The 17,131-nt window shown below is 51.9% G+C and overlaps 1 protein-coding gene across 2 annotated transcripts in view; it reads left to right on the top strand.

Moving 5' to 3' along the window:
• CFAP74 (cilia and flagella associated protein 74) overlaps window positions 1-17,131 on the top strand; it is a 1,279,283-nt gene that overhangs the window by 962,880 nt on the left and 299,272 nt on the right. For both annotated transcript variants that reach the window (XM_086921531.1, XM_086921532.1), the window contains exon 33: window positions 16,285-16,404. In XM_086921531.1, coding sequence (XP_086777657.1) covers window positions 16,285-16,404 — 120 coding nt within the window. The remainder of the gene's footprint in view (window positions 1-16,284; window positions 16,405-17,131) is intronic.

The raw sequence follows: 17,131 nt of genomic DNA, 5'->3' as shown, positions 1-17,131 counted from the left end.
GGGCATCACGTTGGAGCCTCGCAGGCTCGGCAGGACAAGGGACAATGGTGGAGCCTCTCGGGCTCGAGGAACGAAGGGGCCAGAGGTGGAGCCTCGCAGGCTCGAGGTACGAAGGGGCCAGAGGTGGAGCCTCGCAGGCTTGAGGTACGAAGGGGCCAGAGGTGGAGCCTCGCAGGCTTGAGGTACGAAGGGGCCAGAGGTGGAGCCTCGCCGGGCTCGCGAGATGAGGGGGGCCAAGGTAGAGCCTCGCCGGGCTCGGGAAAATGAAGGGCCAAAGGTGGAGCCTCGCAGGCTCGAGAGATGAGGGGGCCCAAGGAAGAGCCTCGCCGGGCTCGGGAAGATGAAGGGCCAAAGGTGGAGCCTCGCAGGCTCGAGAGATGAGGGGGCCCAAGGAAGAGCCTCGCCGGGCTCGGGAAGATGAAGGGCCAAAGGTGGAGCATCGTGGGAGTCCTTCCCGGACTCGGGGACCAAGGGGGGGGAGCCTCGCGGACCCACAGCACTCCCCAGGGCAGAGGAGCGTCCCGTAGCCCGCCCGCACTCACCAGTTGTTAGAGGCGGCGGCTCCACGGGGCCTCAGCTCCTTGGCGTGGGGATGGCGGCGCTCCCTCCTCCGGGAGAACCATAGACTGCCGGGTGCGCCTGGGGAAGCCCTCCCAGGGTCGGGCCAATCCCTGCGCGGCCCCGCAATGACGCGGTAGGAGTCCCGGCGGCCAGGACCAATGGCGGGGTGGCAATGCTTTCTCCGGGGCCGCCAATAGCAGCGCGGCCCTGGATAGGGAGGCGGGCACAGCGCCTCCACGGCCGACTCCGGGCTGCAGCGGTGAACTCGGGGAGATAGCGAGGAGTAGGCTCCCTCGTAAATATGCCACGCAAGGGGGTAGGCGAGGTAGGCACTCGCTGGGCGTCTGGCAACTCCGTGGGGCAGGGCAAATGCCGGGTGGCACCGGCTCGATGAATCCAGCGCTCCCAAGCGCTAGGGTATAGAGGCCGCGCTCCCAGCGCTAGGGATCAGAAGAAAAGCGCTTCCCCAAGGCCAGATGAAGGTAGCAAAGTCCATAGGGAGTCTAGGACCTCAGGTGGAGCGTAGCCGCTCCTAGAAGGGGGAACACCATCAGGAGTCCAGGAGTCGGGCAGGGCCCAGGGAGGCAAGCCAACCCTGAGCCCAAGCAGCAGCAGCTCCTGGTAGATTCAAGTGGAGAACAAGAACAAGTCCAGAGTGTCACAGCACCCTTTTTATACACACATTCTTGGTCTGAAGGGGCAGGCAGGGGGAGAACCAGCTGGAACTGGTTATGGGGGGATTCTTTACACTGGCCAGGCTAGGAACATCAGCCGCACCCCAGGGGGTGGAGCCAGCATTGTCTGGGGAAAACCCAGCCTCATTCATGACACTCAAACCAGACAGTCAATCCACAAGCAGACCCAGGCTCACTCCTCCCCTCACATCAGTATGCTAAACACTCCATTCACTACCGGGGCAGACCCTCCCAGATCCTGGGAGCCAGGCTCACCAGCCAGCCCCGGCCAATCATACGCCAGGCACATATTCCACAAATATGCCAACTTCCAAAAGGGGGACTTCTACACTAGACACACTCATACCTCATATACCGTTGCGCAGCATTCAATCTCACGAGTTCATACATACCAGACTTGACCCTGCACACCCTACGCACCGGGAACTGCAGAGGACTCATCCATTCCTCATGTATTCCTATGGAAGGGTAGGTCGCTCTCTCTCCTCACACTCACTCAGAGGGGGAATCACCATCCCCAGGTTACATATACCATAAAAACTTCAGGGGCGGACCTGCCAGATGGGCCACGTCCAACAGGGTACAGGGGTAGTTTTAGTGTTTTGGGATAGGTATGGGTTTTGGGGTACAGGGGTATTTTTAGTGTTCAGGGCTAGGTTTGGGTTTTGAGGTATAGGGGTATTTTTAGGACTCAGTGGTAGGTTTGGGTTTTGGGGTACAGAGGTATTTTAAGGGTTCAGGGCTAGGTTTGGGTTTTGTGGTACAGGGGTATTTTTAGGGTTCAGGGCTAGGTTTGAGTTTTAGGATAAAGGGGTATTTTTAGGGTTCAGGGGTAGGTTTGGCTTTTGGGGTACAGGGTTATTTTTAGGGTTCAGGGGTAGGTTTGGGTTTTGGGGTACAGGGGTATTTTAAGGGTTCAGGGCTAGGTTTGGGTTTTGGGGTACAGGGGTGTTTTAGGGTTCAGGGGTGGTTTTGGGGTACAGTGGTATTTTTAGGGTCAGGGCTAGGCTTGGGTTTTGAGGTACAGGGGTATTTATAGGGTTCAGGGCTAGGTTTGGGTTTTGGGGTACAGGGATATTTTTAGGGTTCAGGGCTAGGTTTGGGTTTTGGGGTACAGGGATATTTTTAGGGTTATGGGTTAGGTTTGGGTTTTGAGGTACAGGGGTATTTATAGGGTTCATGGCTAGGTTTGGGTTTTGGGGTACAGGGATATTTTTAGGGTTTAGGGATAGGTTTGGGTTTTGAGGTACAGGGTATATTTATAGGGTTAAGATGGGTTAGTGTTTAAGGGTGTTGGGGTATTTTAAGGAGTAAGGGTGGGTTGTGATTATGGGGTGCAGGGGTATTTAAAGGGAGCAGGGTGGGATTAGCACACAATATGATACATGGCATGAAGGGCGAAACGTACCACACGCCCCCAGCGTTTGTCACGCCCCCATCACACGCCCACAGCACAAAGCACACGCCCACAAGGGACTACTTTGCTGGCACGGTTCTTTTACCCTTTAAATGTATATGGTGGGCGCCTGCATAGCCTATGTCCTTCTGCTGCAACTGCCCTTTCCAACGCTGTATTGGGTGTTGTGATTGGTGCTGTGATTCCTGAGATTACCCGCCTCAAAGGTTTGGGCTCTCTCTTTATTATATTAGTATAGATTTTCATGAAATAAGTAGCAGGCTTGCTTAAGGCAAAAGTAGGAATAATTTATGAACGCTGTCCTTGTCAATGTTTCATGATATGGGCTGGGAGAGCAGTAGCCCCTCTCTAAAACAAGCATTGGCATAGCCAATAGGTCTCGCTTTTTAGCTATGCAGCAGAATATCCTTGGTGCAACAACACCAACTGTTGCATGGCTAACACACATAAGGTCCCAAATGCGAGACCTGTTTTATGTTTTAAAGCATATTTATATAGCGTGAAATCGACCAGAAGGTATTGCAGCGCTTTACACGAGCACCTTTACATTACACAAGGACACGTTCAGGCATAGGGAGATTCCCAGAATCAGAGGATGTGGACACGACCCCGAGGCTCGAACCTTGGTTTCCAAAACCAAAGTCGGCAGTCTAGCAGTCAGACCACATCCTCTCCCTTGAATACAGTAGATCTTGAAGAAAAAGTGCTGTATAGGTTACACCTAAAACACACAGGATGTTGAGTCGCGGCCGGTAATATCAGCTATGACTGTGGGCCAATCGTTTAATTCCTCCCCGTTCGTTAAAAAAAAAAGAAGTGCAAAGTAATCCAGCGTCCTCATAAAGCGCTCTGATGCCCCAAATTTAGCGCTGGAAATCGTGAACGCTCGGCTCAACTCAAGCGCGTGCTGGTGGAGGCCAACAGCCTTGGGGGGGATGTCATCGAGAGCAGCGTAGCGTTCGAGTTGATCGTGACACTTCGAGACCGGGTCCAACCACCAAGTAGTGCGCTAACGTGCCACTTGTTCAACTTCCTAACAGAATAAACAGCTCCAAAGTTGTGCTTTTCGCTTGCAAGCACAGCGTCAACGACTTAACTTAAATCCATCTGTGCCTCAAAACATATAAATCGCCCGCCTCTATTTGACACGTCATCAGTAACCTCTGATACGGAAGTTATTTATATAAACACAACTCATGTCGCTCGAGAGCTATAGCAGCCATGTTGAAATAGAAATGGATGTTCTTCGTTTTATCTCACGGAACAGTAGATTATACTGAAATTACAGTCCGAGTAGACTCGTTTACATTTGAATTTGAAATATGACCTTGTGCAAAAATTCGTATTGCATTATTAAGGAACCTTTGATAAAAATGAAGTCCTTTCACCTCATATCATTTGTTAATTCAGCGCGCCGCATTGACATTGACATTTAGTGTACAACAAGAATCAACCTACCCCCTTCTCGAGAGAATTTGTTGTATATAATATAGGTCCCAAAGTTTCACACTGGCCACTACTGCAGCCCACATTAAATAAAGCAACACTTGTTCCCTTTCTAGCCCCATTTCAACTCCGTATAACATTTGTTAGTCTCTTGCCGTCTCGACCAATAGTACAATAGAAATGTTTCCTGGTTCAGCAATTGGTTAACATTGTCTGTAGGCAGATGAGCCATCGCCCAATGGCAAAGCAGTACTGGTGGATTAGAGCGAGGTTTGAACGGCATGTAGTTGTTAAGACAACATACTTCTGATTTGCGAAAAGGAAGTGTATGAAAAGTGTCCAAGACTAGAGTTGACGAACGGGCGTGTCAAAGATCAGAAGATCTGTCCATATCTAGTTACGTGTCTAGCTCTAAGGCAATGACAGGATGATCAGGGCGGAAATGCGCCAGCAAGTCCACTCGCAGGTATGTCTCTAAAAGTGCGAGGTCGAGTACTATCTTTTTTTTTTAGGTATGATGTTAGCCAACCTTCTTCATCCATTTGGCTGATATGTCATTCACATTTTAATTCCATCCACATACCCGGGATAACGGGTCGGCCAGGGCACAAGTCCTAAAACAAGCACCGCCTCTCCCCTACCTGCTCCACCGCCGAGGAAACAGGATACTGAATCCCGCCCCTCCAGGACTCCCTGACCTGCCTCATGGTTGCCAAGGCAATATTTCTAAAAATATTGTTGTGCTACCGTAAGGCAGGTCATGGAGTCCTCGAGAGGCGGGATCCAAAGCAGACAAATCTGCTATACAGGAGCTTTTTCCAATGGCAGGCCTCCGTTTCCAGAGGCCTGCCAATGGAAAAAAGGGGCGAGGCTTTACACCATACTGAAATCCCCTGCTCACAATATCTCTTTGCCTGCAGCAAGGCAAGGCCCTGCAATGCAGGCTTCGACCTAAAAACAAGCATTTGCAATGCAATAGGTCTCGCATTAGGAAAGTTTGAGCTATTGGTATTGTAAATGACACATTTTTTATTTATGTGTTGGTTTTGAAAATAGTGAAATTAATAGCTTTGTCATTTACAATGCCAATAGTTGTAACTTCCGCAAATGTGACACCTAAAGCATTTGTAATGCAATATGTGTTGTATTTACATGACTTAGATGTATTGACATTACAAATAACAATGGCTTTAACATCTTTTTTAATAATTAATACTTAAATAAAAGTTATTGTAATTTATAATGGCAATAGCTTAAACTTTTGTAAATAACTTTTGTCAAGATTATGTTCAGTGTATTTTATTGTGACGAAAATCCAAGAACAGAAGTGAAATATTAAACATCTTTTTGTGACATTTGTAATAAAGTTTGAAACATTGAGAGAACATATTTGAACAAGTTGTTGTTGAATGGTTGCACAGATTGATGCTTTGGTGGCGACGAGTGATGTTGTGGTGGCGACGAGTGATGTTGTGGTGGCGACAAGTGATGTGGTGGCGACGAGTGATGTTGTGGTAGCGCATAGTGATGTTGTGGTGCCCCCTGAGTGATGTCGTGGTGCCCCCTTAGTGATGTTGTGGTGCCCCCTGAGTGATGCTGTGGTGGCCCCTGAGTGATGCTATGGTAGCGTATAGTGATGTAGTGGTGCCCCCTGAGTGATGTTGTGATGCCCCCTGAGTGATGTTGTGGTGCCCCCTGAGTGATGTTGTGGTGCCCCCTGAGTGATGCTGTGGTGGTGCTGAGTGATGCTGTGGTGATGTGATAGAGTGAGGGCGATAGATAGAGTGAGGGCGATAGATAGAGTGAGGGCGATAGATAGAGTGAGGGCGATAGATAGAGTGAGGGCGATAGATAGAGTGAGGGCGATAGAGTGAGGGCGATAGATAGAGTGAGGGTGATAGATAGAGTGAGGGCAATAGATAGATAAATAGAGTGAGGGCAATAGATAGATAGAGTGAGGTCAATAGATAGATAGATAGATAGATAGATAGAGTGAGGGCGATAGATAGATAGAGTGAGGGCGATAGATAGATAGAGTGAGGGCGATAGATAGATAGATAGAGTGAGGGCAATAGATAGATAGAGTGAGGGCAATAGATAGAGTGTGGGCAATAGATAGAGTGAGGGCGATAGATAGATAGAGTGAGGACAATAGATAGAGTGAGGGCAATAGATAGATAGAGTGAGGGCGATAGATAGAGTGAGGACAATAGATAGAGTGAGGGCGATAGATCGATAGATAGATAGTTTAATTATGTGGCGTGTAATTCTGTGGCACTGAGTGGTATCTGGAGTGTATGTTGCATTGAGTGCAGTGTAATTATGTGGCGTGTAATTATGTGGCACTGAGTGGTAATTGAACTGTATGTTGCATTGAGTGCAGTGTAATAATGTGGTATGTAATTATGTGGCACTGAGTGGTATTTGGAGCAGGCCGCAATCCCTGTGAGTGCTAGCCATTCTTAATGGGGTCTCAAATTGTGTCTGCCTCATTAATATTAATGAGGCATGCAATTTGCGACTCCATTAAGAATCGCAAACAGTGGGGGGGCGTGGCTTAGCGGGCGTTGATGGTGGACGCAGCTTTCTAGAGCTCCCGCCGGCCCGACGATTATCCGTCTGATTATCCTGGACCCCGGACCCAAACACCACACTGTCTGTGAGGCGATTGTGGCGGACAGTGCTGTGAGTCATCCAGCACTGGTGGCGACGCTCCGGGACCGTCCAGGGCATCGAAACCGGCCGAAGCAGCGGGCGGCCTAGTCCCGGACGACAAAGCCGGGAACTCCATTTTGACGCACCCGGACCGGAGGGCTCGCGCAGGGGCCGGCGGCGCAATCCTTCTGCCCAAGCCTGGGGCTGCCTGGTACCAGCGGCGCTCCGAGGGGACCCCTGACCAACACTGCAGTGGCGGCGGAAGAGACTGGAGCCCGGAGGCCGCCGATGGTGAGCAGCGGCCTACCTGGCCTTGGAGAAGCCGGGGCCTCGAGTTTGGTGGTCCCCGCCCAGCGATACCAGCATCTGTCCTCGGCCAGGAGTGTGGGCGCAGTGAGACCCGAGGGGCAGTGGGGTCGGACGCGCGCCTAGACCAGATTGCTGGGATCATCATCGTTGTGCTCACCGGGGCAGTGGACTGAGGGCCTGTAGGACGGACTGGAGTGGCTCACGTCCGTGCCGGGAGGGACGTGCCCGCAGACCTGGTGTGGACCTGGTGCTGACCCTGCGGAGGCGAACGACGAACTGTGAGTGCCTCCCCCCTGGTGCAACCCCCCCCTCACATTGGAGTGATTACTAGAGGGGCGGAAGGGACCGGTGGGACCGGCTTAGACTCGAGCTGGGGCCCGAGCTGGCTACCGGACCTGACTGTGGGCCTAGGATACCCCCGGACTGCCGTGGAGGATCACGAGGGGGGCGCGTGCAGGCTGTGGCGGTGGAACCCCTAGGGAGGGGTGTCCCTGGTGGACTTTATTCACGCTGGGGCCCGGCCTGCAGGGCTCTGCGGGGGCTTGTTGAGAGGCCCTTCCCCCCCATCCGGAATAGACGGCGGCGGTGTGTATGTGGCGTGTATCGACTGTTGGGGTGTCTGGACAGTGAACCACCCTTGGCAGCTGTTGGAGGTGTGGATTGCCCCGCCAAAAGAATCCGCTAACGTTTTGAGGGCGGTGGTACCGGAGCAAGACTTGGCCATGACCAGAGGGGCGGGGTGGGCCCGCTAAGCAAGGACCCATCGACAAGTTCACGGAACCGAGTGGTGGCCCCGGAGCACAAGGCGGGCAGGGGTCGGGGCCGGACAACGCGGCGCTAATGGCGGCGATAACCCAATCCAGGGATATGCTGGACGCCAAGATTGGGGCTGTTGGGGTGGATGTGACCCTCCTGAGACAGGACCTGCGCAACGCTGTGGCGCGAATTACAGAGGCCGAGTCCAGGATCTCGGTGCTGAAGGACGATGTCGGGACCCTGAAGCAGAAAATGGCGTCGATGGAGAATATTCAAAAGGGTCTGGCGCTTCGTGTGGAGGATACCGAAGGACGGGCGCGCAGGAACAACCTTCGCTTTGTAGGTTTTCCGGAGGGCTGTGAAAAGGGCAGCATGGAACGATTTCTTTGCCAATGGCTGGAGAGCTGGCTCCCCCCGGATGCCTTGACCCGCTGCTTTGTGATTGAGCGCGCTCACCGGGCCCTGACGCAGAAGCCGCCGGTGGGAGAGCGGCCCAGGCCGGTGATCGCCAGAATCCTGAACTTCCATGACAGAGACACTATACTGCGGGAGGCGAGGGCCAAGGCTTCCCTTTTATTTGAAAACCATAAGATCATGATCTTTCCCGACTACACCAAGATAGTACAACAACAGCGGCACTCCTTTCTGGCCCCAAGGCGAAACTTCAGAGGCCTGAAGATTCAGTATTCCTTGCTCTATCCGGCCCGCCTACGAGTGGTCTTTCAATCCCGGACTCACTTTTTCGATACGCCAGAGGACGTCTTCAGGTGGACGGATGAAACGGTGAGAGTCAGGCCCCATGCTCAACCGGGTCTTGATCCGGGACACACGAGTGATTCATCGCAAAACCGGAGTGACCAGAACGCCCGAAGCAAAAGGAATAGAAAGTCCAGATCTCGGAAGCGCGCTGCCTCTTGCACTGGGTCTCGGTCTGCTGCGCCCACTGACTCGGACCACTCGGGAGGGGGTAGCTGAGGGGCTATGGGTGGTCCTGCCCACCTACGGATACCAACTGCTCCAGATGAGGGGAGTGGTCCACCTGTGCTTTGCTTTACAGATGACTGAACGCTGAGTAGATTGCCATGCTTAGTTGGTTCTTCCAACGATTGATGGGACTGTGAGAAGGGTTTGGGGTGCTCCGATACAGGGGCTACCTGCCTCCTACGTGAGTGGGAGATGTTAGGGGGAAGGGGGGAGTTCTTAGTTTAGTGGGTGTTTGGGATCCATTGGTATGGTTGGCCTTGGGCGCTCTGTTTTGGGCCCGAGGTTGCCCATGCCGCGACAGATACTTCAGTGTTCTATGAGTTATTGGGGGGGGGGAGTAGGCAGTTGAGGGACTTGTTTGTGGGTCTGGTGGGGGCTGGGGCTGGAAGGGAGGATGGGGTTGCTGGGTGGGGTGGGGGGGGAGGGGGAGGAGGGCAGTGGGGGGGTAGATAAGTTTGACACAGTGTCTGCGCTACTTTGGCTATTGTATGTGTGTGTGGCTCAGAGAGCCCAGGCTTCTGCATTTTCTCGCCATTGACAATGGTTGACACCCAGAGATCAGGCCTCCCGCAGGCGATTTTACGAGTGGTGAGTTGGAATGTCCGGGGGATGCTGGATAAAATAAAGCGTGGGGCGGTGCTGCGGCTGGGAAAAAGGGAGAGGGCTGACGTTCTCCTCCTACAGGAGACGCACCTCCAGGGCACCAAGACCCTCAGTTTGCAGAGATATGGCTATCAACAAGTGTTTCATGCGGGCTTTGTGAGGGGGTCCCGAAGGGTGGCGGTCCTGGTACATCGCAGGCTCCCTTATGTACACGAGACGCAATGGATCGATGCCCATGGTAGATATGTGTTTGTTAAAGGTATGGTTGGGGATGAGCCGATGATCTTTGGCAGTGTGTATGCTCCGCCCCTGTTGCAGGACGCGCTTATTGAGAAGTTGTTTGAGGTGTGGGCCGAGATCCTGGATGCGCTGGCGATTGTGGGAGGAGACTGGAATGACGTGATGGATGGACGGAATGATGTGATGGATGGACGGATGGATCGCTATAGGCCCGGTAGGGAACCCCAGGCGGCAGCACCAACGAAACTTAATGGCATGGCACAGGGCATGGGTTGGATTGACTCCTGGCGCTACCAGCACACTCTGAGTCGCGAATACTCCTATGTTTCGGCAGTGCACAAGTCCTTCTCCAGATTAGATTACTTGTTTGTGCCGCTCCCCTGGCTGGCGAGGGTCGCGTCCACAGCTGTGCTTCCTCGTGGTATCTCGGACCACTCCCCTGTGTCCCTAGATCTTTTGTTGGACAAGAGGCAACAGACATCCGATGGTGCCAGTCTACGTGGCACCTGCAACAGGATCGCTATCGATCACACCTACGTGAAGCCATTTCTAATTATTGGTAGGAGAACGATGGGCCGGAGGTGGACGCCGCCACCCAGTGGAAGGCACTGAAGCCAGTGCTCCGGGGGGTGGACATCGCTTGGTGTGCAGGGGCCCGCAGGACCCATCAGAGAGAGGTGGAGGAGGCAGCGGGGCGGGTCCGAGACCTGGAGAGAGAATGCACTATGGGTGACACAGACGAGGTTGTGGGGCAGCTCCTGGTGGCCCAGCAATCATACACATCCCTGTTACTCAATGAGGCACGCCAGCTCTGGCTGGCCACACAGAGCAGAATTTATCAATGGGGGGATAAGTCCAGCACCATGCTCTACAGACTCTGCCAACACACCTTCCGGGCTCAGACTCTGCCGGGTATTCGGGATGAGCGGGGGGACCGGATGTCGGCCCCTGAGGACATAGCGGCCAGCTTCGCACAGTACTATGCGGATCTGTATGCCCCCCGGGAGGTCCTCTCTGCGGAGGACGTTGATAAATTCTTGGCGGATCTCCCGCCGCGTGCGCTCTCGGATGAGGGCCGTGATCAGCTGGAACTCCCCCTGTCCTTGGAGGAGCTGGGCACGGCACTTGGGGAATTGAATTCGGGTAAGGCCCCGGGACCCAATGGGTTCCCGTGTGAATTCATGAAAACCTTTCATCTCCAACTGGAGGGGCGCTATAGGTTGGCACTGAAGGCTGCCAAGGAGTGTGGTCGCCTCCCAGCGGATTGGAGACATGCCGAAATTGTTGTTTTCTGTAAGCCCGGGAGGCCCCCTGAACATCACTCCTCATACAGGCCGATTTCCCTTTTGAACTTTGAGGCGAAGATATTGGCTAAGGCCCTAGCCAACCGCCTCCTCCCGTATATCACCGATCTGGTTCACTCTGATCAGGCGGGGTTTATGCCCCATAGGGCAACGAGACACAACATTCGCCGCGCGCAGGTGGTGGTGAAAACGGCTCGAGCCGCTGGGGTCCCTTACGGCGCTCCTTCTAGCCGACATAGATAGGGCATTCGATTCTCTCAGCGGGGTGTACCTTCGGGCGCTTCTATCCCGCCTCAATCTTGGGCCTGGTTTCCTCTCATATCTGCGCCTGCTTTATACGGACCTGACAGCGTCTGTGAAAGTGGCGGGCGGTGTTAAAACCCTTTCCATCAGACGGGGCACCAGACAGGGTTGCCCTCTCTCACCCTACTTATTCGCATTGGCTATGGAACCCCTGGCGGCGTGGGTGCGGATGGACCCGCAGTTATGGGGGCTAGAGTGGGAGATGGGTCCGTCTGATCGCATTGCATTATATGCTGATGACGTCCTCTACTTTCTTACAGCCCTCAATAGGTCCTGGCCCAGAGTCCTGGAAATAATGCGAATCTTCGGGGAAGTCTCGGGCTTGCATTTAAACGTGCAAAAGTCTAAGCTGTGGGTGCTGGGGGGTAGTGAGGGTCTGGGTGCCTGGGGATCGATGCTGCAGACGGCAGCAGGTGGACTCAAATACCTGGGCGTCTTTATTACAGACGTTCCGAACGAGGCTTGGGAACGCAATGTGGTGCCTGTTTGGAATAGAGTACGGTTGGACATGAAAATTTGGTCCAGAATGCCACTGAACATCTACGGCCGATCGGCGATTTTTAAAATGGTGGCCCTCCCGCGCCTCCTATACCAACTGCAAAACCACCCATGCCCTATAGGACCGCAGTGGTTTCGTCAAGTGAACGCTGCGCTGAGTCAGTTTCTCTGGGCCGGGGGAGTGGCGAGGGTGGCTCTCCGCACTTGCTTCCTGTCCACGTACTGCGGGGGCCTGGCCACCTCAGACATTTTATCATACTATCAGGCGTCACACTTATTGGTGCTTAATGACTGGTGGTACGGGAACCAGAGTGACCCGACCTACGCCCTAGAACGGTATTTGATGGATCCAGACACGGTACACACCATTTTGTACTCGGCGACTATCAGGGAGAGGCTCCCCATAGTCACCCAGGTGGTCTTCCAAGTTGGCGTGCGGCTCTGTGCCGCATGGGGTGGTGGAATAAGTTGGCGAGGGAGACCCCGCTGTGGCAGAACGGACGACTGCCGGCGCTGGCATCCCTACGGGGATTCAGGGGCTGGGACGATATCGGAATCTCAACGCTAGGCCACGTCATGAAGGGTACTGCCCTTAAGTCTTTCCAGACCTTGAGTGAGGAATACGCCATGCCCAAAACCCAATTCTTTAAATACTTGCAACTGCGACATGCATTGTCCCCCTCTCTGGTGGGCTTAGAGTCCCTGCCCGAGTTCAGCCCCCTGGAGGCTAAGGTGTTTATGGGAGAATTGGAGGAAAATAAAATTTCTAATATATATCAGACCCTGGTCACACACTGTTCCTCCTCCCTGGATAGGCTCCGCTCCGCATGGGAGGGGGATGTGGGAACTCTCGAAGAGGAGGACTGGAGGGAGGCCCTGGAGGCCCCGAGGGGGGCGGCCATTGCGATGCGTCTACGCTTTATCCAATTTAAATACATACATAGAGCCTATTTTACCAGAGAACGACTGTGGAAAGCAGGTTTGATGTCCTCCCCTGAGTGCTTGAGGTGCGGACGGGTGGTTGGGACGTTTATCCACACTGTGTGGTCATGTGCAAAACTGGCGAGATACTGGATGGGTGTTTGGGACTGCTTGGCTGAGGTCTTGGGGTGGGACCTTCCCCGATAACCGCAGCTCGGTCTGCTGCATGTAATGGAACAGGTGCGGGGCAACATATACAAACGTCACCTACTGGTTTTGGGCCTCACTGTGGCCAAACGAGATATAGCCCGGGCCTGGAAGGACCCCAGGGCCCCCTTACTGGAAGTTTGGAGACGGGGATTGGACTTTTGCATGGGGCTGGAGCGTCCTGTCTTTGAGGCCAGGGGATGCCCTCAGAAACATTTTAAGATATGGAAAAGGTGGGCGGACTATAGAGGGTTGTGGCTGGAGCCACCAGTGCCCCAGGACGCTCGAGAAGAACTTTAACTTTTGGACCCTGGGCGGCAGGGAGCACGCACTTTTTGTATTTTCTTGCTTTATGCCTTGAGACTTGCAGACACTGTGTCGGGGAATGGGTGGGGCCCAGGGGGAGGGGGGGGGGGGGGGGGGGGTTGCAGGGTGTAGGGAGTTGGGGGGGGCGGGTGTATAATTTATTATTGCTTGAACTGACTGCTTATCTTCTTTCATGACTATGCTCACTAGTCCTGCGATGTAATGTGGGACGATGTCCCCCTTGGTATTTTGTCGGTACTACAATAAAATTTTGTTCTGAAAAAGAATCGCAAACAGTGTCTGAAACACTCTTGCGCATTCCAGTTAGCGAGTCGCAAATTGCGAGTCGCAAATGTGACGCAATTTGCGACTCGCTAATTGGCGGGTCGTACATCTGGCCCCAAATGTCTTTTGGCTTAGTTTTTTTCCTCTCATGCTATTATACCATGAATTCTGTCATTCAGTACTACATTTTAAAAAAAGGTGATGGGTGGAAAGCTTGTATAAATCTCAGCTACAAGTAATTACTCATGCTGCATTGTAGTCCAAATTTTTTGCCCTTTTGCCCGTCATGCCAATCCAAAGACCAGCCTTGTGCACATCATACTTGGTTCTGCTCCTGTAGAAAAGGTTTAGCCCGAGCCGCCAAAAACATACCCCCTTTAAACAGGAACACAAGCAAAGCCAGACCAGTTTAGGCCTACCTTTTTGTAAGACAAGAATAGTGTGGTTTCAACTCTGCTACACTGTACTGTGGTTACGACATGGATATAGATGTACATATATAGGTTTGTAATGCCTCAATTCTCTTAGTAACAGTGCGATGCGCAGATCAGGGTAGAGGTACCTTGAGAGAGTTTGTGGATGTTTCAGCGCTAGTATCGCTTTGCATGGGGCATGTCAGCAAAGCTTTCAGGATATTTCAGTGCTAAAATAATCTTGCACTGGAAAGGTCAGAATAGAGGTGCATTGGAAGAACCTGATGCTGGTTCAGTGGTAGGATAGTTTGCATGGGGCACATCAGTGTAGAAGTGCATTACGAGGATTTTTGCAGGTGTCATTGCTAGCTAGGGTAACTTTGCGTAGAGTAGTTGAGGATAGGAGTTCATCATAGGAGCTCAATGCATGGCTTTGTTAGGATAGTTTTCAAAGGGGAGGAAAGGACAGTAGTGCCTTTTTAGAGTGTGGCACGTGTCTAAGTGCTAGCCTAGCTCTACGTGGGCAATTCCAGAAAAAGGTGCATTGTGAGAGATCTCTGTGCATGACTGACTGTGTGTTTCAGTGCTAGGATGTCGTAGCATGAGACAGGCTGGGACAGAATTTCCCTGTGAGACCTTGGTGCATGTCAATGCTAGGGTAGCTTTGAATTAGGGCAGATCAGAATAGATGTGCATTAGGAAAGTTTTTCTGGGAATAGTCCAGGGCAAAAGTTCACTTTGAGAGCACATCTTATGTCCACTGTGCATGAGGTAGTTCAGGACAGAGGCTCATTGTGACAGCCTGGTGCACGTCTCTATGCCAGGGTTGCTTCAAGCGGGACAGGGGGAGCTCGAAGTGCAGAATGACAACTCTCTGCAGGAACCAGTGCACTGTCAGGATGGCTCTGCATAGGACGGCTCAGGGAAGAGGAGCAACACGAGATGTCGGTGCAGGTCTCACTGCGCTCTAGCTTTCAGTGCCGGGGCTGCCCCCTGGTCGGTATTCTAAGCAGGTTTCCCCACTCTGGCATTTCAGCATCTTTTATTATCCTTCACAAAATCCTACTCCAAACTTCCTACCTCCCATTCCCAACTTCACTTTTAATCCAACACACCAGGAGACAATTCTTTCCTCCCCCTGGAGGAAAAAGCAAGATTCTGCTTTCTATGGCGAGACTAAAATGACTTGTTTTGAAATAAAACGAAAGTGAAAGCAGGGAAGCTACTTGCAGTCACCAATATAAACAAGCCGTGAGCGTGCACATCCCGAAACCGGAAGTTCGGGAGCGTCACACCTGTCGTGGGGCGGGACTTCTGTCTTCTGCGGGAAGCCCACGGAGTGGTTGGCCCAGAGCAGCAGTGGTGACGCGGGGCTCCCATGCCTGAGGGAGAGCCCCGCGGTGGCTGCAGAAGTCAGGAGTGGCGGCGGAGGCCGCCGATGCGGTGAGTGCGGCTTAGTTGTACAGGGGTGGGGGGGGGGGGGGGGGCGGCGGCGGGGGGTATGTGTGTGTGTGTGCGTGTCTGTGTGTGTGTGCAGGGAAGGGGGCTGGCTGTGTGTGTGTGCGCCGTTACTGCATGCGAGCCAAGCGAAAGCAGGGGCTGTGTGTGCGTGTATATGTAAGCGCGTCTGCGCAAGCGCGTCTCAGAAGCGCGTCCACAGGCCCCAATCGGCGCATGCCCCGGTCTGTACCACTTGGCAGGCAAGTCCATAACAATAGATCTCGCTGGCGACAGCGCTTTCGCGCTGCATCACCAGCGAGACCTAAAAAAAGGGGTGCACATTGGGTCCTCCCTCAACACCAGAGCCCGGCTCTCATAACTTATTTCAGGAACATGGGAGTATCTCCAGGTGGCTCGTATGATTTTTATGTTCACTGGACAAAAGAAAATATATATATATCTATATTGTCCTGAAAATATGCAAAGGCAGCGAGGTCCAGATTCACAAAGCCATGTATGGGACTTTCATCCTAAAAAGAATGAATAAACAAGACATGTTGACGCCATGAAGGTGAGGGTATAGCAGCTAGTAAATATAATAATTGTTAGATCATGGCACCAAAAACAGTGGTAAGAATTAAACAGCACTTCTTTAAAGTAGCCTATCCTCCATTTGAGCTTTCTTATATAGTACTTGAGTGTACTAGAGTCCTCAAAACATATGGTAACAAAGGTGTACAAGGCAGAATGTAATTTTTACAAGTGTCTTGTAGCTAGTTTTTTTTCACCTAGCTGCCGTGGCTCTGGATATAATTGTTGATAGGGTTTGATTCTAAAGCATGTTTGTATCGAATGCTTGTGCTGTGCCGTGGACTCCTTCGTATAGTATGACTAACTCCTTTCTCCATGGTGCATGTCTTCCTTGACATCCTGACCTTCAGTTAAGGTTCTCAATTCTAAATCCAAGGGGCCCTTTCCAGTTGCTGAACACTACCGGCTCTGTGGACCCAGGAAACAGCTTTGTTTTGCTAATTTCATTTTCCCCAAATGAAAATCAAAAAGTAAGTTGTCAAAAACGTATAATTATGTCTTTACAGTTACCCAACCAGTAAACGCACAGGGCCACCTAGTGAATATGTAAATCTAGTCTCAGCAATGCCACAGTAAACTTGCTTTTGATGTGGTGATGACAAGCCTTTTCCAATCTGCCTTTCTCTTGTGGCTGATAATTTTGGCCCATATAGAACCCAGAATGCAGACTTCAGGCTGAGGAGCCCAGCTCCAGTAAGATATCTACGATGTACTTGTGTCTGTAATATCTGCACCTAACAGGTTCCAGTCCCAGAATGTGAGCTGAGAGGGCTGATGCACCTACTGCCAAGATCCAGGACAGATATATCCTTTTATCCTTTACAGAGCATTATGAGCACATTGGAGGTGGGAAATCACATCAGCCATTATTCATGAGATAGATTAAATATTATTGTGTCCTATCTGACGTGAACTTTGTGCCCCATAATTTAAATGAAAGAACAAGGAGGTGCGCAAGGAAGGGACTAACCTAGGTCTGTTACTCTTAATAACATGAGATGCCTGATTATTATACATTTTACATAACAAAGAGCCATTTCCAGAAAACAATAAGACTTGTGATAAAATCAGGTGATTTATTAACACTAGAGATTTTTAATGGATTTCAAGTACAATATATTAACAATATACTTGGTTGCCTGTTGTGGCAGAATTTTTCGGTTACTCCATTTGCAGGTTGAGCCCAATATTTGAGAA

Source organism: Lissotriton vulgaris, chromosome 5 (assembly GCF_964263255.1).
Source record: "Lissotriton vulgaris chromosome 5, aLisVul1.2, whole genome shotgun sequence".
NCBI classification, from domain to species: Eukaryota; Metazoa; Chordata; class Amphibia; order Caudata; family Salamandridae; genus Lissotriton; species Lissotriton vulgaris.
Note: the sequence above shows the minus strand (reverse complement) of the source record. Positions and strands in the feature narration are given on the sequence as shown.